General features: G+C 39.4%; 1 protein-coding gene across 3 annotated transcripts in view; it reads right to left on the reverse strand.

The window, feature by feature from the left end:
* Nucleotides 1–24276, reverse strand: part of Rps6ka5 (ribosomal protein S6 kinase A5) — a 185651-nt gene that overhangs the window by 112339 nt on the left and 49036 nt on the right. For all 3 annotated transcript variants that reach the window (XM_060388048.1, XM_060388047.1, XM_060388049.1), the window contains exon 3: nt 1367–1585. In XM_060388048.1, coding sequence (XP_060244031.1) covers nt 1367–1585 — 219 coding nt within the window. The remainder of the gene's footprint in view (nt 1–1366; nt 1586–24276) is intronic.

The following is a 24276-nucleotide window of genomic DNA, read 5'->3' on the forward strand; positions in this document are numbered from 1 at the left end:
CCAAATAGCCACAGAGGCTAGAGGAACCTCCCAAGGAAGAGGAAACAGAATATAGTGTTACAGAGCAATAAAAGAGACAGTGGAGTAGGAAAATTAAATGGGGAGTGAGATAGAGAGGGTAGAATAAAGGAGGGACTATGGGGAGGGACAACCAACACAAAAGGTCTTATGACAAAACACACGAATGGAGAAAACATAATAAAAATATACTGTAAAAATAAATAAAATAATCACTTTATAGAGCAGACATATACAGGAGGCAGAATGTAGGGCCAGTTGTTGCTGATTAGAACAACAGGAAGATGATGATGTTGCTAAGCATTCTGAAAGGACATATGCATACAAGATTTAAGATCCGTAGCTGATGATAAACACTGCACAATTAGCCTAATGGGTAACTTCATGTCAGAAAAATAACTACAATTTAGACAATAAGAACATGTAATAAAATTGTCACATACATATTTAAAAACTATGTTACTGCTAGTCAACAAATGGAGGCAATTTTATTTGGCCAACAGAGAACAGACTTTTCATTGAGTCAGGCTTGAGTCCCAATCTTAATTTTCAAGCCTATACAAGGCATGTATGTTCAGTGCGGGCAGCTGAAGCGCTGTGAGGAGCAGACATGGTGAGATCATGGATACTTCCTAGCCTAATGAGGACATACTGTTGACACTTAAATAGATACTGCTTCCAGAGCACTGCATGAAGTTCTAGCTTATCTAATTCTCACACCAATTCCAGGAGGAAGTTATAACATGTATTTGCAAACAACAACATGAAATCCTCAACTATGGCAGAGTGCAAAACTAGAAGTGATGTCATTTTCTTCTAGTAGGACCAAAATTGATACCATTTTTCTATGGTAATATATGCTGGAGCTCTCCCAAAGATCATAAACAACAGTCCAAGTGGGAAAGAAATGGATTCAGAAAATACCTATAGAAAATGAGAGGGTTCAGTGGTTAGTGGGTACTCCCTTAGGTTTCCCACCACGACAAACAAAGTGTTGCTAGGAATAAAATTCTTTCTTCTTTATGTCTCCCCATTAGTGGCTTTCATAACTGTCTCCTGTCAGCCCAAACCTGTACATTCTTGAGAACTAAAATACTAATCATGGCCCACTGGGCCATCAAGTTCCTCACATTGCTTGGATGCACACTGAATAATCATGGAGTGTGGAACAGAGATGTACAAATGTCTTCATGCTGGGGCCATTTCCCTTCCAGAGCAAGATGCTAAAGGAAACAGCACCACAAAAAGAATGAAAGGCAAAAACAATTTCTTCTAAGTCCAAACTATGTTTTCTCAAGACCTAAAGAAAAATATTCTCATAGAAAGTATGACAACAAGGGACACTTACCTAAGATGAGATGAAGCTTGGTCTCTGTCTGGAAAGCATAGTGCAATGTCACCAAAAATGGTGACTGTCTAATGTGCTCCAGAACTTGTCGCTCTGTCCTTGTATGTTCTGTAGTTTTAGCCTTTTGAACTATTGTTGCCTTTTTCAAAACTTTCATGGCATACAGCTTTCCAGCATCATGACCACTTATTTTACGAACTAGAAATACTTTCCCATAAGCTGAAAAAGAAAAGAAAAAAAATCTTATAAGTTGAAAAAAGTTAAAATGCTACATTGGCAGAATGGAATTTTATGGAAAAAAATTAATACATCCAGCCAACACACACACAAAGATACTCTTTCAAGTGAAAATCACTCTTGGTGCTATTTCAAATAGTTCTTTGGTGAAATTTTCAGCCTTTTACCAAGCATATTTCTAGGTCTAGCCCTCAGTATTTATATATCTAGCCACTGCTGATGAAGTCCTGCTTTCACTCTAAATGTTATTCTCTCCTCAATATTTTTAGGTCTGAGAAGATAACTGTTATATGGTCAGCTAACCACAGTCCGATTCAGGAATAGGCAGAACATTTCAGCCATCAGATAAAACCTTGAAGTATGTATTTGCTACTGGATTTCACTTTTCTCTTCTCTTCCCTCTCTTCTCTTCCTTTCTTCCTTTTTTCTTTCTCTTTCTCCCTTCTTTTCTTTCTTTCCCTCCCCCCTCCCTCCTTCCCTTTCTCCCTCTCCCCCTTCCTTCCTTCCTTCCTTCCTTCCTTCCTTCCTTCCTCCCTCCCTCCCTCCCTCCCTCCCTCCCTCCCTCCCTCCCTCCCTCCCTTCCTTCCTTCCTTCCTTCCTTCCTTCCTTCCTTCTTCTGTTTTGTTTTTGAGAAAGGGTTTCAGTCTGGCCTTGACCTTATATTCTTCTACCTAAGCCTCCTAATGTCTAAGATTCCAGGTGAATATCATTACTTCCAGTCTCCATGTGTGGTGTGCGTGCATGCATGTCTGCATGTGTGTGAACAAGCACACTTGTTCACGTGCATATGGATGTCAGAAGCCAATGTCCAGAATCATCTTTGATTGTTTTTCCATCTTACTCATGGAGGCAGAGTCTCTTGATCAAATCTAGAGCTCACCAGTATGGCTAGCTTTTCTAACCAGTTTGCTCTGGGAATCCTCTGTACACCTTCCAATCTTTCTGGAATTACAGGCAGGTCACAAAGCTAACCAAACATTTATGTGGGTTCTGGAGAGGCAAACTCTAGCTTTCACAATTGCCAGGGAAACACTCTAATCACTGAGCCATCTCCCCAGGCCTCCAAGACAGTTTTTTTTTTAACTTTTATTAATTATACTTTATTCACTTTGTATCCCCCCCATAAGTCCCTCCCTCCTCCCCTCCTAATCCCACATTCCCTCCCCCTTCTTCACATATGCCCCTCCCCAAGTCCACTGATAGGGGAGGTCCCCCTCTCCTTTCTTATGATCTTAGTCTATCAGATCTCATCAGGAGTGGCTGCATTGTCATCTTCTGTGGCCTGGTAAGGCTGCTCCCACCTCAGGGGGAGGTGATCAAAGAGCAGGCCAATCAGTTTATGTCAGAGGCAGTCCCTCTTCCCATTACTATGGAACTCACTTGGACACTGAACTGCCATGGGCTACATATGTGCAGGGGTTCTGGGTTATCTCCATGCATGGTACTTGGTTGGAGTATGAGTCTCTGGAAAGACCCCTGTGTTCAAATTTTCTGGTTCTGTTGCTCTCCTTATGGAGTTCCTGTCCTCTCCAGATCTTACTATTTCCCACTTCTTACATAAGATTCCATGCACTCTGCCCAACAGTTGGCCATAAGTCTCAGCATCTGCTTTGATAGCCAAGACAGTTCTTAATAAGAATCTACTATATACAAATAAACGAAGCACTTCAAGGATTCTTCTATATTTATTCCTTTAAAACCAAAGCAATATAAACAGACATTATGTAAAACAAGGAGATCTTTTTATTTAACAAACATTAAGATACCCCAAACTGAAGGCAATATAGACAGAAACCCCTTTAAATCTCTAGACAGAAATCTCATGTTCTTCTTAGGTCAATCTCCTCATGTTTCACAAGTAAAGGTTGTGGGAGGCACAATCTTGTATGTGGTACTACTCCTTCAGGTCAAAGATTTAGAACCTTGTGGCTAGAGCAGATTCCTTGAATGTATTTCCCAAAGAAGAATAAGGAAGTGCAAGGAAGAAGGAGCAGAAAAAGAGAGGGGAGAGCTCAGGAAAGGAGGAAAAAGAGGAAGAGGGGGGTTTGAAACGTAAATGTGTCTCTTGGAATGGTTATGCTCAGTTCCATTTCAGGGGTTAAATGCTTTAGTCAGACCACTCTGAGCTGGGCTCAGTTTTGATCCAGATCACTGCTCATAGCTCCCTGTATTTAGCCCATAATTCCATTATCATCCTCCTACTAGAGTAAGAGAGCTTTACGGGAAAGGCTCTTCACTGTTATTCAGTTCAGGTCTTTAGGAACTAGATCAGTACCGACACTTGGTATGCCATGGATTAATGCTAGACGACTAACCCTGAGGACAAGATTCCAACCCTTGAGATGGAATAGCCCATGCCAGCTTCTCAGCTAACACACCCTGAGGACAAGATTCCAACCCTTGAGATGGAATAGCCCATGCCAGCTTCTCAGCTAACACACCCTTCTACATTTGGACTCGCTTAATCCTCACCACAACCAGTGAAGTGATTCTTTCAGTAGTTCTAGTTCAAAGATAAGAAAATAAGTTCAGAGTGGTTAAGTAACTGGCCAAAAGACTTGATCTACAGAAAAGATAAACAAATGGATAAGTACATAGAGAAGAGCCAACCCCATTCCAGTTTACGGCCTGAATTGGCAAAGGAGTCTTCTGTCCTCAGGATTCTGGCTCACGGTAGAGAAAAGAGGCTCCATCTTATGGTTTCCTCCTTGCTCCCTCACTCCCTTTCTCCCTCTTAAAAGCTCCCAGGATAATCGTGGTGCTGGTTTCAAGAGGGGGAAAAAAGCAAAACAACAAGAACAACAAAAGAGCAGCAGCAGCAGTGGAGCTCTGAGTCACATACAAGTGACTTCTAGGGCCATTCTATCTGTAAATGAATAAAAACCCAAATTCTTCCTCAATGCTTAGAAACCTGATTTTCTAGATGATAATAAAGCCAGTGCTATAAAGCATTTAACATATTCTAAAGACAGGAAAACTTCAGAAAAGTTTGTGTTGTACTTACGTATGTGTGATAATTATAGGTTGAGATCTCAGAAAGGCTGAAGTGAATCAAGAAAGAAAATTACAACTTTCAGGATCTAACAAATCAACTTAAAGAATGAAAATGGAACAATTTATTTTGTACAGCAGCAATGAAACCAAGATAGAAACTACTCTAATGCAACAGATTTTATCTTCCAACCAAGGAAGCTCCTATACAAACTGGGGAAGAAGTAAAGTCCTATTCAGGCATCTTGGTGCTTCCATGAGCCTTACATATATACATAGTACCTACTGCCAACTTACATTCTCCTAGATGCAAATCTCTAGAATGTCCTAGAAATTGCAAAATCTATCTAGTCTTTGAAATGTAAGAATCCTTTCTATATCACTGAAACACAATCTTCCTAGCATTCCTTCTGTCTGACACAAAAGAATGTGGATATTGTGACAGACGTAGGATATAGGCACCTAAAACTGAGTACTTATCAGGTATTCTAGACACATTAACACTTTCAATTCTTAGAACATCTTTCTAAGAGAGGGTGGGTGATTTGTAGAGGAGGGAACTCAAGCATAGACCAACAGCTCACTTATTCATGATCACACTTGCCCATTCAGCCCAACTTCTATGTATACGCTCTTTGCTCTGCTTCTGTTGATTCCCTTAAAATGAGTGATCTTATCAGTAAGTAAATAAGGACTCAGATATTAAACAGAAACCACAATACAAGCAGGCATTATAACAGTGCAATGAACCCAGTATTACTATTTTTGAGTTAAGAAAAATTTGCAAGGCAGCCATTATTTCATTGATGAGCAGTTTTAAGTGGTAGAAATATTCTTCATATTGAGTAGAAACAGCCTTGTTCTTAATATCCTTTGCTTGTCCTTCTATACCATCTGGACATATAAAAAAAGAATGTTACTCTTTTAAAAATAACTTTCCAAAATATTTAAAAGCAATAGCATGCAATCTCCTCACACATTAAGCCAACTTTAAATATGAACTTGAGACCTCTGGACATTAGGAGAGAGTTCACTAATGTGTTCTGTTAATTTGTAAACATTATTTCATTCCTTTCCTGTGGTCTTTTTTTATCCAACACTGTATTTTACTCCTGACAAGCATAAAATAGCATAGGAGGACAACATATACTGGCCAAATAGCACAAATCATGATTACTGCCATGTGTATTTGTTACTTTTATCACTTCTGTGAAAAAAATACCCAAAAAAAGCAACTCCAGAAGTTTACTATGGCTCACAGTTTGAGTGTACAGTCCCTCATGAGGGCATGAGGTAGCTGGGGCTAGAGCTTATGGGATGGTGTCAACACTTTAGCTTGAATAAAAATAACCAAGTGCATCAGTGACTTTTTATTACTGTGATAAAATATCATGATGAAAGCAAATTCTAGGAAAGTTTATTTGGCTTATGGTTCCAGAGAGAAGAGTCGGCTATGCTGAGGAGGTATGGCAACAAACAGCGGTGTGGCTGCTGGAAGTAGAAGCTGAGTCCTACATCTTGAACTGTGAGCAGGGAGCAGAGAGTGAACTAGAAATGGTGGGTCCTTAAACTCTCAAAGCCTTCCACCAGTAACATACTTCCTCCAGCAGAGCCACAACTCCTAAACCTAGCCAAAAAGTGCCACCAACTGGGGACCACGCATTTAAATGCCAAGACTATGGGAGAAATTTATCACTTAAAACACCGTAGCAAACAAGAAAGAAAAGACATTCAAAATGTACTTGCAGTGCTAGAAAATTTTAAATAATTTTCTCGATTCAATTATTATTTTATTTGTAAAATTTTAATGTATATGTTCAAGCAGGGTCTGGGGAAACAGCTCAACAGGCAAGAGTGTTTGCTACACAAGCATGAAGCCCTGAGTTCATATCCCCAGCACCCACGAAAAAGCCATGGGGTAGCAACGCACTGTAAGGGGAAGAGACGGGAGGACCGCCAGGGACTGCTGTCTGCAATCCAGGTTTGGTTAGAGGCCCTATCTCAAAGGGATACAGTACAGAGAGATAGAGTAGGATACCCAACATTCTCCTGCGGCTTCTGCAAGCACACAAGGAAAAGGTACATGTACCAAGACATACAAGTACATACACCACACAAACTCATATATAAACACAAAATAAATAAATGCTCAAGTAGTCTTTAATTTTAAATTTCAATTAAATTTGTTTAAAAGTGTTCTTATAGTCTGCCTGTAAATATACAAATTCTCAAAGTATTCTAGTTTGAATACAGAATGCCCTACATAGGCTCAAGTGCTGAATACTCAGTGGCTGACGGATGGTTGCTCTCTAGGAGGTGGTGGAACGTTAGGAGCTAAGGATGAGCTACAGGAAGTCTGCAGGTCATTATGCCTGGTCCCCTGACCGGTCCTCATGCTTTGCATCCTGTCTGCTATGAGGTGAGTGACCTCTGTCACATGCTCTCTCAACCATGATAGTCTTACTGTCCCCAAATCATTGAAGCCAAGTACTAGGGAATCAACAAAGCCAAAAAACCTATGAAACTGTAAGCCAAACAAACAACTGCTCCCTTTACATTGCTCTTAGGGATATTTTAATCATAGCTACAGAATGTTAAGTAACAACAATCAAATGTAATGAAAGTTATGTAAACAGTTTTATTTTTGAGTTATTTTAAACAACTGTTCCCTTTATACTGTTCTTGGAGATGTTTTAATCATGGCTACGGAAAGTTAAATGACAAAAAAAAAAAACAATCAAATGTAACGAAAGGTATGTAAACTTTATTTTTATTTTGAGTGAGGCATTCACGGGTCATAAAAGGTTAAGGGCCACTGTTCAGAAAGCCTCTGGCTCATGTCCCTCCTTAAGTCGCCCAACCTGGGCATGCTACTGTCACTGGGATTTTATGCTACAACCATCCTGAGACCTGTTTCCTGCCACTCAATTTTTCTTATGCTCTTTAAAACTATACATTGTACAAACCTCTTATTATTTAAGTTCATATCAAACTACAGCAGAAATTCTAAGTGACTTGCTCTTAGGATTCCCATGACTGGCATTCTTTCTAAGTGTGCCCACATAATCCACACCTGTGCCTATTTCAGTCTCACGCTTCCCACCTGTTACTGATACTAGCTGTCCTACAGGGTTATACTTTTTGTAGATGCAGTTCTGTAGTACACTATCATTAAATATTACATAAACCACAGAAAGTGAATATGAGGAAAATGAGGCTGATCGTTCTGAGCAGATCAAAGTAAAACACTTTAAAAAGAAACTTTAAGATATTAGTTGTGAGTGAAACAACTTGAACGATCAGGAAAAAACTAAATCCAAGATGCCTTTGTAGTCAAATTGCTTCAAATATGTCTAGTTCTCATTCCACTTGAAAGAATCTGAAACTGTTACTTTTTGATGAAGCATTACAAGTGTAACTTTTCAACAAATTAAACCATTACGAGCCAGTTCTCAAAATCATATCCCGACCACTAAACATTGGCAACGAACGTATATGGGTATGTTTTACATGGAAAAATAAGTGTTCCAAGAAATGCATAGAACTATCCTTTTTGAATGATTCCAGCTTTTTTACTAACTGCAAGTCTCAAATGTGTCAAACAAATCTGTCTACTAATTAAAAGACGATTCTGGATTATCAGAATCTTTTAAACAGGGCCAACTACATTAATCTTTCAAGTTATGCTTCCCAGCTTGCCTTATCTATAACCTGATAAAACACATCTTTTGTGCTGTCATCTAACTTTTAAAAATACCCTTTGTGTTCAAAAGACCCCATTCCTCATTGTTCTTAAAATTCAGAGCACCTTTAGCATAACCCCCAAAGTTTTGAATTAGCTGGCTCATGCCTCTCTCCTCACCCGTCCCACCTTGACACTGGCTTACTTCTGCAGGTATTGGTTCAGTCCTTTTCTGCCTTCACAGATAAGCATATATCTTACTTTACACTCTCATAACTCAAAGCATTCCTTTCATAAAAATTGTATTTTTACTTTTAATTCTATGACTACTTCATTGACTTTCCACTACTCGATGAATTAAGAAAAATCCCAGATGAGGTATTACTTTGTCATAGAAATCCAATGGCAAATGCATTTTAAAAAAGGCTAAGTGCATAAGAAAAAAAAAAAAAACAACAACAACGAACATCAGAGAAACAACTGCTCAGAGTGTTAACAAAGTGTCTGCTGTTGAAACTGTGTCTTTAATAAAAGAATTCTGTGATTTAGAGCACAGAGCACAGAGCAATAGCTGGCCAACTCTTTCCCTTTGGCAAAGACTGTAATGAAGTATCCTCTCTTAATTCTGGTGTTAAATCTGAGTTCCTGATACACTCTCTGCTGAAAGTGGGCCCAGGAAACCTAGCTGCTACCATAGAAAAACCAGAAACTATCTTAACATAGTGACATCTGTAAGCAGCCTCTGCTTATAATCTGCCACAACTAATCACAAGGCCTGGCCACACATCCTTCCCACGCGCTATTCAACTGGGAAGAAGAGATGCTTTCCCACAAATGGCCTAGCACAAGCTCCAGCTCTAAAACTCATCCACTTGCCCATGCCCACCTGCTTCCCTGCTGTATTGATCACTCTTGAGCTGCTGTGATAGGATATCCTGACACAGCAGCTAAAGGTTCATTCAGGCTCACAGGTCAAGGCCATCCATCACAGTGGAAAGTCCAGGCACGGGAGTTTGAAGCAGCTGGCCACATTGCTACTCATCTCTCAGCTGAAGGTAGACTATCAACTAGAAAGCTGGTGCGATCATCACACCTGCTGAACTTCAATCCTTCAGGACAGTAGCAGTACTGGAGACAAAAAAAGAAATGCACCCCTTGAACTTTAATTTTCAAATGTCACCCTTAGAAGTTAGGATTCTTACTGGATAGCTTTTTCCCTACTGAGTGTACACACCAAGTACCACAAGGGTGGTGACACGTTAGTGCCCTGTAAAATCACTGCCACTGAAAAGGATTCTTACAGAAGTGGCTCCACATCAGTGTCAGTATAATCTGAACAGCAACAACAAAAAAAAAGCAGATTTTAGCTTAAAATAATGAACATAATTTTGTACATCGAAAGACTCATGGAAAAAATCCAGTAAGACCTCAGATCTACAAAAGCCCTTACTGTCCATCCTAATAAAGTCTCTAAAATAGCCGTGCAGTACCACAACTGAATTAAAAAAAAAAAAGTTTTAGTAACTAGAAACCCACCAAGATGCCTCAGCAGGCAAGGGTGTTTGCCCTAGTGACTGAAGTGCAATCCCTGGGGCCCGCAAGGTAAAATAAGGAAAGGGACTCCTTCAAGTTGTCTCTTGCTTAGACAATGGGTGTCACGGCCTGCACATTAGCATAACTGTGCATGTGTTCACCTACCCATCTGCCACCACACACAGGTAATCTGTCATTTTAGTATTTTTCTTACATTTATTATTTATGGGGAAGGAGGCATGTGCATGTCTTGATATGTGTGTGGAGGTCAGAGGATGATCTGCAGGAGTCAGTCCTTTCCTCACCGTGTGGGTCCTGAAGATTGAATTCAAGCTTGGAAGCATCTGCCTTTACCCACTAGCCATCTTTCCAGCCCTTCCTGCCACTTTATTATTATTATTTTTAAATTTTATGTGTATGGAAGTGCTGCCTGCAAGTATGTCTGTGTATCTGTGGATGCCTGATGCCCATGGAGGCCAGAAGAGGACATCAGATTCCATGAACCTGGGGTTATGGATTGTTATGAGGCCACATGTGGGAGCTAAGAACTGAACCTGGATCCTCTGGAAAAGCAGCCAGTGCTCTTAACTGCTGAGCCACCTGTCTCCAGCCACCCTGTCACACATATACATATATATATGTAATTTATATGCATAATGTTTTCAAGAATATCTTTCTTTTGCCAAAGATGCCATTCTCATGTTTTAAAGCTCATGACAGAGAAGACATTAGATAAATTCAGTTCTTGTTGAAAGTCTGTCCATCAGCGTTTTCATAAACACTGGGCTATGTATTGGTGGTGGATGATGATATCACTATAACAGGACTTCAAAGCACTGAGAAATAAAAACAAGATCAAGCTTACAAAAAGCAATTCATGAAAAAAATCTGCTTCTTCTTATACATAAACATATATGTGCATATGCATCTGAATGTAAATAAATCTGCGCACAAGGGAGAAAGGATGGCAGGAGAGGCAGTGCAGAAGTGAAGATTCTAGTGCCAGACTACATGGATTTGAAGCCTAGATTCACAGTTTACTATGATGTTGGAAAAATATTTAACATATCTATCTCTCAGTTTTCATTAGGGTTAGAAACAACTCCCTTATTATGTAGTCTAAGGATTAAGTAAGTTAACTAGAAGAGAACCTGGCAGATTTAAAAAAAAAAAAAACACTGTATTAAGCATTAGTTAAAAAAAATATGTATATCTTTTTGCTTATACACATAGGCCAAATTAAGTTACAACACAAAAATGTACCTGAAAAAAACCCGAAAGTCCCTTCAAGTCCCCAAAACAACACAAGGAATTGCCACTACTGCTGGATGCCCATCAGAACTAAATGCTAAGACCCTCTCTCTGCTGAAGCCACCACATGCTTTAGTCAAAAGACATAAATCAAGCTGGAACTGTGCTGGAAGCGTCTTCCCTACCGTCCAGCCCTCTTAGTGTCAGGAGGGCTATGCTGGCTGCTGGGGCTGAGGGTTATCATCAACAGTATCAGTTAGCTATGGACCTTGCACGCTAACACTACTGACCTGCCAATAAAGAACAGTGCCATGTCAGTGACAGGCATATAAAAACACTTTCTGACTGGATCTGAGGCCTACTTCTGGTATTAAAAACTTGGTCAAAATTCCATAGCTGGAGAGGTCATAGGCCCTAGTATAGAAGCTCCTGTCATTACTTTGCTAAATGGACATCAAACTGACCTCTGAATATTTATGTTTATGACCATGTTTAGTGCTATTTTCAGTGATGGTCAGAGGTGTTTTTGATTTTTTTTTTTCTACAGTGTATAGTAAATACTGCAGAGACCATTAATTGGTCAAGGTGCTGAAATGCTGAAAGTGACTGCTGAGTGCTCAGCTAGAAATAAACATTGATATCACCCCCTCAAAGACTCAAGGGAATCATGGAAGAGAGAATAGAAGCAAAAGAAGAACCAGAAGAAGTACTGTGGAATGCAGAATTTCTGGTATCACATGGTCTTCACACTCTTGAAGTAATGGTAGATGTGATCATCTGACCAAGACCTGTACAACACTGGACCTATCAGCACCCTGCCATAAAGTTCATGAGGCTCCATATCCCCTCCCTAAGGATCGATAGGCAACTAATGGTTACTAGGGAAATCTGACACATTTTCTTCAGTTGGTGAAGCCACAAATAAGGTGTTATTTCTTGTACTTGGTCCAAATAATTTGAAAATACAAAGAACATTGGGGTTAACTAGAGAGAGAGAGAGAGAGAGAGAGAGAGAGAGAAACTGGGAAAAAAAGGCAAACCAACATGTTTTACTCTGAGTTTTAATAAGATCCTTTGGGAATTGATTCCATGGGTAAGTTTTTCCAAGTTTAGGTTAGAAAAAATTATCTTGTATTTGATTCCCAGAGGATCTTATTAAAAGAAAATTTTCAATGAGAAGCAAGAAATCAAGGTTGGCATATTCATAAATAAAGTTCATATATTCTTAATAATCAAGACATCTTAGCTGACACAGCCGATGAGCATTTGTACAGGATGCAAATGTGAACCATGAGCTCTACCCCACTAGTTTGGCGCACAACACACCCACTAATGACCCACTCTGGACCCAAGCCACCCCATTTTCTACTTCTATTTCACTCCTGTGTAAGCAATCTGAAGCCAGCAAATAACACAGGCATAGAAAGCCTGCTTCTTCTTTTCTATCCAGAGCTACCCATGAGTTCATGCTAAATCTAGACTCTACTAAGACAGGAACTTGCCTAGGTTCCTCCCAACACCCCACACTCCCCTCACTCTCGTTCTCCTGAAGCACTCTCAGAATAAGTCCCAGGTAACCAAACTCTTCCCTGGGCTGTTTCTAGCTCCCATGACTTCATATGGCATAAATAACTGATAAGTATTATTTATACCACGAAGGCAATACCTTTCATATGGCACAAAACATCATAAACAACCTCTAGGAATTGTGTACACACTACAGGCTTACATGGAAACATAAGGCATACTGGGTATACACAAATGCAAATTTATAAATTTTTGAAGGACAACTTAATGAACATATGCTTTTAAACATGTTTCTAATAGGGATACTTTCCAGACATTAAAAGAGAATAAGATGACAAATGATGACTAAGTTATCAAACTATTTAAAATAATCTTTTACATGACTCAGCCTAAGTTTCCCCTCTATCATGTTATCAAAAAGCAAGTTCCTTGCTGGAAATAATGGGGCACATCTTTAATCTTACTACTCAGGAGGCAGGTTGATCTTTGTTAGTTCAAGGCCAGAACATAGTGAGTTCCAGGACAGCCAGGGCTGTGTAGTGAGTCCCTGTCTCCCTACTCCTCAAAAGCACCACCCCCAAATAAGTATCTTTAAGTTGCCTAGTGCAATCTCTAGCTCACTCTAGTGGCAAATTACACAGGAAAAGTGGAAGTATATTTTCTTTAATAAATAAAATGTTTATGGAAATCCTGCATAAAAAAGAAAACTAAAGCTCTATGCTGAGCTAGCTCAGCTGGCAAAGTGCTTGCTTCTCAAGCATGAGGATTTGAGTTATGGTCTCAAGCTCCCATGTGAAAAATGGGTATAGTAGTGTACCAGAACTGACGGGACAGACGTAGGGGTTATTGTGAGCTCACTGGTCAGCCATGCTAGCCAAAACCATGACTACCAGGTTTGGTGAGAGATTCTGGTGGAAAGTAATGGAAGACATCCAACTTCACCCTCTGGCTTTCACATCTAGAATATAGATACCTGCTCCCAAACATACATAGTACACACATGCATACCCCGACACACACACACACACACACACACACACGGCCTATCCTGATGGAGTTTTCAGAATCTGGGGCCACTGGGTTAAGACATATCACAGACTTACAAATGTAGGTAGTTCACTGAATTTAAGTTGAGCAACCCAAAGACAGTCTCTATTGCATATATCATTACTTCCATAAAACCACTGGTAAGATCTGTAAGTGGTTAGATGATACCATCCACATGAGAAGAAAATTTTTTTAAAGAGACCCAGGGAAGAGGCTAGGAAGAGACGGTACTGCTCACCAGACACTGCTGTGGATAAAGTCTAGCCTGCCACACTCAATCTCATTTCAAGGTTTCACAAACCTTGTATTACATGAAGGTCTGTTTTACTACATTGTGAGCTTTAAATAATGTATAATTTTAAAATCTGCTACTCTATCCCCAGCACCACCAAACAGTTGATGCCTATGAATCAATGAATGAATGAATCAATCAATCAAACAAACAAGCAACAGGAATGGACTGAAATTTTTTAGGCAGAAAAGTGGTGTGATCTAATTTGTACTTTAGAAAGATTAGTCTGACTTACTGTGGACAATGGACTGGCAAGGGGCAACTTGACCCCAAGTGCTGTGGTAGCTGTAGATCCCTGTTTCTGGACTTTGGGCTTCCAAGTCAACTAGGCAAAAGAATGATACTTGCTGCAGTAAGAGAACCTGGGAGCTGGTAGTGTCTATAGCAGCTCCTTTAGGAGGAGAAGCATTGTTCCCTTCAGCTTCCACAAAAGCTAGAACATTTGGCACTTAGAATGTATCAGGCAATTTGAGCATTTTATTACCCATATGTCTATCTTGGAATGTAACTGCTACCTACAATACACTGTTTGAGATTTTATTGTACTTCAGAACCCCAATTGTTAAATAGTTAGAAAGAAGATAAAGAATACATTTGTTTCATTTGGCATGTTATTCTTAAGGCTACATTCAAAAAAATGTCTTAAAAATGATAAGATCTCTTTTGTATACAGGAGGGCTACTGATTTTTTCAAGTTAATTTTGTATCCAGCCACTTTGCTGAAGGTGTTTATCAGCTGAAGGAGCTCTCTGGTTGACTTTTTGGGATCATTCATGCATACTATCACATCATCTACAAATAGTGTTTGTTACTTTTGACTTCTTTTCTTTTTTGTATCCGTTTCAACTCCTTTAGTTGTCTTATTGCTCTAGCTAGGACTTCCAGTACTATGTTGAAGAGATACGGAGAGAGTGGACATCCTTGCTTTGTCCCTGATTTCAGTGGGACTAATTTAAGTTTCTCTCCGTTTAGTTTGATGTTGGCTATAGGCTTGCTGTATATTGTCTTTACTATGTTTAGGTATGTGCCTTGTATCCCTGATCTCTCCAAGACTTTAAACATGAATGGGTGTTGGACTTTGTTAAATGCTTTTTCGGGATCTAAGGAGACGATCATGTGGCTTTTCTCCTTCAGTTTGTTTACATAGTGGATTACATTGATGGATTTCTGTATATAGAACTACCTCTGCATGCCTGATAGGAAACCTACTTGGTCATGGTGGATGGTATCTTTTATGTGTTCTTGGATTTGGTTTGCAAGTATTTTATTGAGTATTTTTACATCAATGTTCATAAAAGAGATAGGTCTGAAGTTTTCTTTTTTTTTGGGGGGGGGTCTTTTTTTGGTTTAGGTATCAAGGTGACTGTGGCTTCATAGAATGAGTATGGTAACATTCCTTCTGTTTCTATTTTGTGCAATAGTTTGGAGATAATTAAAGTTAGCTCTTCTTTGAAGGTCTGGTAGAATTCTACACTGAAGCCATCTGGCCCTGCTGAGAAAGTAATTAGGGAAACTACACCCTTCACAATAGCCACTAATAACATAAAGTATGTTGGTGCGACTCTAACCAAGCAAGTGAAAGATCTGTTTGGGGAAAAAAAAAAAAAAAAAAAACTTGAAGTCTCTGAAGAAAGAAATTGAAGAAGATATCAGAAGATGGAAAGATCTCCCATGCTCATGGTTTGGCAGGATTAACAGAGTAAAAATGGCCATCCTGTCAAAAGCAATCTACAGATTCAATGCAATACCAGCACAATTCTTTACAGACCTTGAAAGAACAATTCTCAACTTCATATGGAAAAACAAAAAAACCTAGAATTGCCAAAACAATCCTGTATAAGAACAGATCGTCTGCAGGTATCCCCATTCCTGATCTCAAGCTGTAGTACAGAGCAATAGTAATAAAAACTGCATGGTACGAGCATAGAAGCAGAATGGTGGATCAATGGAATCAACTAGAAGACCCAGAAATAAACCAACACACCTACAGATACTTGATTTTTGACAAAGAAGCCAAAACCATACAATGGGAAAAAGACAGCATCTTCAACAAGTGGTGCTGGTCTAACTGGATATTTCTACATGTAGAAAAATGCAAATAGATCCATATTTATCACCCTGCACCAAACTAAAGTCCAAGTGGATCAAAGACCTCAACATAAAACCAGACACACTAAATCTGTTAGAAGAAAAAATGGGGAAGAGCTTTGAACTCATTGGCACAGGAGACAACTTCCTGAACAGAATACCACCAGTACAGGCTATAAGATCATCAATCAATAAATGGGACCTCATGAAACTGAAAAGCTTCTGTAAAGCAAAGTACACTGTCATCAGAACAAAACAACAGCCTACAGACTGAGAAAGGATCTTCACCAACTCTATATCTGACAGAGGGCTGATATCCAGAATATATGAAGACCTCAAGAAGTTAAAAAGCAACAAATCAAGTAATCCAATTAAAAACTGGGGTACAAAACTAAACAGAGAACTCTCAATAGAGGAACACTGAATGGCAGAGAAATACTTAAAGAAATGTTCCTCATCCTTAGTCATCGGAGAAATGCAAATCAAAACAACCCCGAGATTTCACCTTATACCCATCAGAATAGCCAAGATCAAAAACTCAAGTGACAACACATGCTGGAGAGGATGTGGAGAAAGGGGAACCCCTTCTCCATTGCTGGTGGGAATGTAAACTTGTACATTTGGAAATCAATCTGGCACTTTCTCAGACAATTAGGAATAGCACTTCCTCAAGATCCAGCTATACCACTCCTAGGCATATACACAAAAGATGCTCAAGTACATAACAAGGACATTTGCTCAACCATGTTCATAGCAGCTTTATTCATAATAGCCAGAACCTGTAAAATAACCCAGATGCACCTCAACTGAGGAATGTATACAGAAATTGTGGTACATTTACACAATGGAATACTATTCAGCAATTAAAAACAAGGAAATCATGAAATTTGCTGGTCAATGGTGGGATCTAGAAAAGATCATCCTGAGTGAAGTATCCCAGAAGCAGAAAGACACACACAGTATATACTCAATTATAAGTGGATATTAGAGATATAATATAGGATAAACATACTAAAATCTGTATACCTAAAGAAGCTGAGCAAGGAGGAGGACCCTGGGTAGGAGGATCAATCCTCACTCAGAAAGACAAATAGTATGGACACTGGAAGAGGGAGGAAACAGGGAACAGGATAGGAGCCTACTACTGAGGACCTCTGAAAGACTCTACCCAGCAGTGTATCAAAGCAGATGCTGAGACTCAAAACGAAATTTTGGGCAGAGTGCAGCAAATCTTAGGAAAAAAAAAGGAAGAGATAGTAAGACCTGGAGAGGACAGGAGCTCCACAGGGAAAGCAACAGAACCAAAAAAGTCTGGACACAGGGGTCTTTTCTGAGACTGATCCTCCAACCAAGGACATTCATGGATATTACCTAGAACCCCTGCTCAGATGTAGCCCATGGCAGCTCAGTATCCAAGTGGGTTCCCTAGTAAGGGGAACAGGGACTGTCTCTAATGTGAACTCAGTGGCTGGCTCTTTGATCATCTCCCCCTGAGGGAGGAGCAGCCTTACCAGGCCACAGAGGAGGATAATGCAACCAGTTCTCATGAGACCTGATAAGCTAGGGTCAGATGGAAGGGGAGGAGGACCTCCCATATCAGTGGACCTGGAAAGGGGCATGGGAGGAGATGAGGGAGGGAGGGTGGCATTGAGAGGGAATGAGGGAGGGGGTTACAGCTGGGACTCAAAGTGAATAAAATGTATTAATTTAAAAAATTAAAAAAAGAAAAAAATGGTAAGATCTCAACTTACTAGGTTTTCATTTACAAAATGTTCACAGTTGAATTTTCACTAGAAATATTGCTTTAGTTAAAATTATTCTGCAAAATGCTAACAAAGTAAAGCAATTACATGCAATAACTAGTAATCTCTCCTTACATGGAAGATCTAAATAATTTTATTTTTCCAACTTAAGCAGTTTCACTATGGAATTTCCAACTGAAAAATGTAACCTGTGTGAACTGCTAGCACTCTTCCACTCTACCACACACCCCGCCTAAGGGCCACTCTCAGACTTCATGAGAAACTAGGAGATGACAATAGAGAGCAGTCCAATTTACTTCAAAGTTTCTAGATTGTAAAAGTAATCAACAGATTAGTGACAGACAAAAGGAATCTCAAAACGAAATAAATCAACCCTCTAAGTAAAGTTTAAGAATATTACATGAATTTAAATGTAAAATTCTAAAAAATGAAATAGAACAGAATTTGAGCTGGTCTTACAGAGCAGGCCTACAACACTCAGGTGGATCCCAAGATCAACATCACCTAGACTAAAGGCTGACTCCAAGGTCAGCCTGCATAATTTAGTAGGTCTTTTCTCCAAACAGAAAATTAAAAGAGGGCTGGTGGTGTAGCTCAAGGGTGCAGCACCTGACCACCATGCACAAAGCCCTAGGTTCAACCTGCAGCAAAAGAACAAAATAGCTGATCTTCCACGTTCAAACATTCAGCAATGCCACATTTAAGCTATTTGATGACAGAATTTTTCTAGTTCAGAATATGTGAAAATTAATTTATCAGGGAGCTTTCAGTTTTACTTCCCAAGAAAAACCTTACATGACACACAAAGACATATGATGAAGTTCTTCTATTATTCTAAGTGGTGCTGAAAAAATTGTCTTTTTTAAAAAAGGCAATAAAACTGAAAGATTAGTGGTGAAATTTTGAATAAAAGTTGATTTTTATTATATTCATAATAAAAGTGTCCACCTACTCCATTTAGTCATCAAAACTTTGGTTTTAAATTCAGAAACATCTACAATGACATTTCTTAGTTACCCCATCTTTCTAAAGAGCTACACTGTCACAGAAAGAAAGAAAAGCAGAATCTATGGCTAACAATAGACCCATTAAGGCAAAGAGAGGAACATGAAATGGAGATGGATGGAGAAGTACAACATGACAATGACACCACTTCCTCACCCTGAAAGCAGTCTTCAGGGACTGTGAGCCAAACACTCAAAGGGAAGGGAGACATGAATCAAAGGATCAGATGTGTTGAAAGGAGCCCAGGGTTTGGTTCTGCACATACTATACACATTTTTCACAGATGTGAAATGGCTTCTGATTTCCTTATATTGCCCTGGCATGCTCAGTGAATCAAGGTTCTAGTACCCTCAGAAAATGAGTTGGAAGAAATAACATTTTCCTGTTTTCTAAGTTTGTAAAACTTAGAATTATCTTTAAGACACATTAACAACTTGCTCTTAAAACTGTACCAAGCATTTTACCAAGGAGAAGCTTTTCACTTATTGACCATAGTTATACAACCACGCACATTTTCTAGTCTTTTTTTAAAAAAAAATGTAAGCTGGGGCAATTTGTTTTAAAACAGGGCCTCTCTATGTAGCTGTAGATGTCCTGGAATTGGCTATGTAGACCAGGCTGGCCTCACACAGAGATCCACCTGCTTCTACCTCTGGAGTGCAAGGATTAAGGGCATGCACCAACATACCCAGCAGTTTGGTAATTTAAACAATGAAGATTCACATGCATTTTATGGTATTTACCTCAGAACCAGAGTTCCCATCACCTCTGAATTCATATGTGATTTTGTTCAGTATTCCACCTGTCTTAATTTAACGATACAAATGAGACATTATAATTACAGTCTTATATAAGTAATGCCATTTATGTTTTGTTTCCTCTAAATCCTTTCTGTACCTCAGAAACTCTCCTGGCATCATTTTTCTTCCTCCTAATAGCTCATCCTTTACAAAGTTTTCCAGTGAGGACCTATTAGTGTAAAACTTGCTCAGCATTTGTATGTTAAAGTGTCTGCTTTGGGTTGAGAAGACAGTTCAGGGTGTAAAGTGTTTGTTGTCACAAGCCTGAGGATCTGTGTTCAATCCTCAGAACTAACAGAAAAGGGCAGAGCATAGTAACACTCACTTTTCATGCGCCTGATGGGAAAGGCAGAAACAAGAGGACCCTTGACGCTTGCTAGCCAGCCAGACCGTCTTCATGAGTGAGTCCCAAGACAGTGAGAAATCCTGTCTCAAAACACAGTGTATGTTGCTGCTGAGGAACTAAACCCAGGGTTATGCTCTGGCTTCCACATGTACAAGCACACACACATATGTATATTCTCACAATCACAGGCTCACGTGCATGCATGCACACATACACATATAGATATATAGATATAGATATGAATCTGTTTTATTCTCACTTCTAGAAAACAGCTTGGCTAGAGATACAATTCTTTATTGAATTGACAATCTTTCTCTGTGCAATCTGCAAAGACTATTCCTTCGATGGCAGCTGCTGAAGATAACAATTATGACTGAGTTAAAATAATTATTCTTGGCTTTGCCCAGAAGCTAATGAAAACTGATGCTGAGTCCCATAACCACGTATTTTCAAAAAGTATCTTACTGCCTGCTTTTGGGTTATCTCTATGCCCTTATTTTCAACCAGCTTCTCTCATTTATTTACACAAGAATTTCTTTTTACTTGTCTGCTGAGGATTTGCTGTTTCCTTAATTCCCAAAATTTGTTTAATCAAACTTCAGAATCCTTCTGTAACTCTTCGTTAGACAATTGCTACATCTTGTCATCTATGCTTTAACCCCACTTTTTATATGATATTATCTTTTGTTTTATTGTATATGAGTGTTTTGCCTGTGTATGTATGTACACCATGTATATGACTGCTGACTGCAGAGGCCAGAAGAGGGCAGTGGGTCACCTGGGACTGGAGCTATACACAGTTGTGAGCTGCCATATGTGTGGTAGGGATCAAACCCGGGTCCTCTGGAAGCCCAATGAGCCATCTCTCCGCCTCCATAACCCCAATTTTAATGTATGCTAAATTTCCTCATTATGTATTTTCATTTTTTCTCAAATCTATCTAATCTATCTTTGAATTCATTAATTATCTTTACCTTTACCTCACTTACTATTTAACAATCCACAGTTTTTATAATTTGGATTATTAATTTTCTGCTTATAATAGTAGCACTGATTAAGTATTATTCTGCTTATCTATACCTTAAATAGACCTTTAGACAAAATCTTAAATGCATGTGTGTGTGCACACATATGCACATAGAGTCCATAAGAGGGTATAAATCTAGCCTGGGAGTACAGAGAATTGAGAGATACCCAATGTGGGTGCTAGGAACCAAATTTAGGCCCACTGAAAGAGCAGCAAGCACTCAACTGCTGAGCCATCTCTCCAGCCCCATGGCCTTTTCAGGGGGAAAAAGGCACATAGTAGTTCTTCTTGGCATGTCTTGTTCATTGATTCGCTATTGTCTCTTTTCTGATAGCCTAAGCTGACCCTGAAATCATAATCTTCCTCTCCTCACCTCCTACTGACAAAATTATAGGCATATGCCACACCCAGAGAGCATGTTTTGTATTTTTTTTAAAGATTTATCTATTTGTATGGGTGTTTTGCCTGCATGTGTGTATGCATGTGTACCACTGAGGATGCTCGGTGTCCAAGGAAACCAGAAGAGGACATCTCTGGAACTGTTGTCATGGATGGCGGTAAGCTGGGAACTGAATTTGGATCCTCTACAAAAGTAAAAGAGCTCGTAACTGCTGAGCCATCTCTCCAAACACGTATCTGTTGTTAATACTAAGATCAAAAACCTCTGAGATGCTGATCAAAATAGGTTCTGGTCAACTGAAAGAATAAATTTTGTTTTCCTTGACTTTTCTTTGCTGTTTGTGTTTTGAGAAAGTGTCCTATCTGCGTAACCCTAGATGTCCTGGAACTAGTTATGCAAACCAGGCTGGCCTCGAACTCAGAGATCTGTCTGTCTCTGCTTCCTTGGTGCGATTTCCTGACTGAAAGAAGTGTTAGTACTGTACTATTGTGTTGCATAGTAACCACAGTTCAAGATAACAATGTACTGCATATTTAATGTTGCTAATAGATTTTTTCACATTCTTACTACAAAAGTCAGTGAGGTGATAACTATGTTAAACAATTATCTTGAGTAAATCTCCATACAACATATAAATAAATCAAGCATAACATTCCAGCCTATAAATATGCACATTTTCCAATTGAACTAAGTTACTAAAATAAACATAAAGTATTTATATCATTTTCAAATCTAAAATAAGCAATCTATATTTATATTGCTTTATTGATTCCATTCTTTAAACCCTACTTCTTTGCTTTTGGATGTTGGCAATGTTTATAGCATGGTTTTAACTTGTATGCTTTCTTTAGAACTTCCTTTAGTATCTAGGTAAAGGCTTGGGAGATGGCTCAATCTTTAAAGTGCCTGCAAGCAGGAAGCCCGTTTTCAAATTCCCAAACATAAGATTCTCTGCACTCTGCCCAAAGATTGGCTATGAGTCTCAGCATCTGCTTCAATACCTTGCTGTGTAGAATCTTCCAGAAGCCCTCTGTGGTAGGTTCTTGTCCTGTTCCCTGTTTTCTCCCACTTCCGATGTCTATCCCATTTGCTTTCTGAGTGAGGATCGAACAACTTCCCTAGGGTCCTCCTTCTTGTTTAGCTTCTTTAGGAGTATAGATTTTAGTATGTTTATCCTATATTATATGTCTAATATCCACTTATAAGTGAGTATATACCATGTGTGTCTTTCTGCTTCTGGGATACCTCACTCAGGATGATCTTTTCTAATTCCCACCATTTGCCTGCAAATTTCATGATTTCCTTATTTTTAATTGCTGAGTAGTATTCCATAGTGTAAACTGTGTACCATAACTTCTGTATCCATTCCTCCATTGAGGGACATCTGGGTTGTTTTCCAGATTCTGGCTATTACAAATAGTGCAGGGAATCTTATGAAAGAAGGGGGATATAGAAAGACCTGGAGGGGACAGGAGCTCCACAAGGAGAACAACAGAACCAAGAAATCGAGACCTATACTTGCAAAGACTGATACTCCAACCAAGGACCATGCATGGAGCCAACCCAGACCCCTTGTTCAGTCTCCAAATGAGTTCCCTAGTATGGGGAGCAAGGGCTCTCTCTGACTGGCTCTTTGATCACCTCACCCTGGGGGCAGTGCAGCTGTACCAGGCCACAGAGGAAGACAATGCAGACAGTCCTGCTGAGACCTTACAGGCTAGGGTCAGGGAGAAGGGGAGGAAGCCCTACCCTATCAATGGACTGAGGGAGAAGCATGGGAAGAGAAGAAAGAGGAGGATGGGATTGGGAGGGGATGAGGAAGGGGGCTACAGCTGGGATACAAACTGAATACACTGTAATAAACAAATAAATAAATAAATTTAAAAAATTAAAAAAAAAACAAATTCCCAAACAACATATAAAATCTGGGTGCAGCAATTTTTGTCTGCAACCTCAGTGCTGGCAGGCAGAGATGGGCAGACTGTGAGCTCATTGATGAGAGAGCCTAGTTGTTTACTAATTTCCAAGCTTAGAAAGAGATCATTGAAGGGAGGGAAGAAAAAGAGAGAGGGTGGAAAGGAGGAAAAGAGAGAGGGAGGAAGGGTTAAAGAAAGGAAAGGAAAAGAAAAGAAAAGGTGAGAATGACCGAGGAAGACATTTGATGGCCACTTCTGGCCTCCATACACAGGCACACACCTGTGCACACACCCACACAAACACATATATACACATACACTCCTCTACACAGAAAGCAAAGTGTTAAGAGTTTATTCTTCCTAAGAGGATTAATGTTTTCTTTTTCTATAAACCACTAGTATAAGCTAGATTCCAGTTTGACTTTAGTTATTACATAGTACATAGTGTTGAAGCTGCAAACTTGAATGAGGCCTAACTTATAGCTGAGCATGCTCAGAAGACTTGCATTTCTCTGGGACTCCACCCTCAAGCCAATGTTGAGCCAGAGTTTTTTTCTCCATCCCTTTGCAGGCTTGTTTTTTGTTTTGTTTTGTTTTTGTTTGGTTGGGTATTTTTGTTTGTTTGTTTTGTTTTTTTTGATGAGCAGTGGTTGTCTGTATCTCTCCCATGCCTTGGATACAATCTCCCATACTAAGTATGCAAACTGCAAATTTAAAAGCTTGCTCACTACTGTATACTTCCCAGAAACTTCTGTCTTCAGGGAGCTCATTTGCATTCTTGCTCCCATTTACTCTTTTGAATCTAAGGTTCTTCCTTACTCTTGTCAGTTAACCTGTGCACTCAGTGGCAGACCTAGTTTTTAAAATTTATCTAGCACTTTGGGAATTTAATAATAAAAGGGGTTTTCAGGACATCTTAGCTAACATCTAACCCGAAAGAGAAAATAAAGTATCTTTTCATTTCTACTAGAACATTTTGCCATATATAAAACTACCAGATCAAGA

This window comes from Meriones unguiculatus, chromosome 7, assembly GCF_030254825.1.
Source record: "Meriones unguiculatus strain TT.TT164.6M chromosome 7, Bangor_MerUng_6.1, whole genome shotgun sequence".
In the NCBI taxonomy this organism is placed as follows: Eukaryota; Metazoa; Chordata; class Mammalia; order Rodentia; family Muridae; genus Meriones; species Meriones unguiculatus.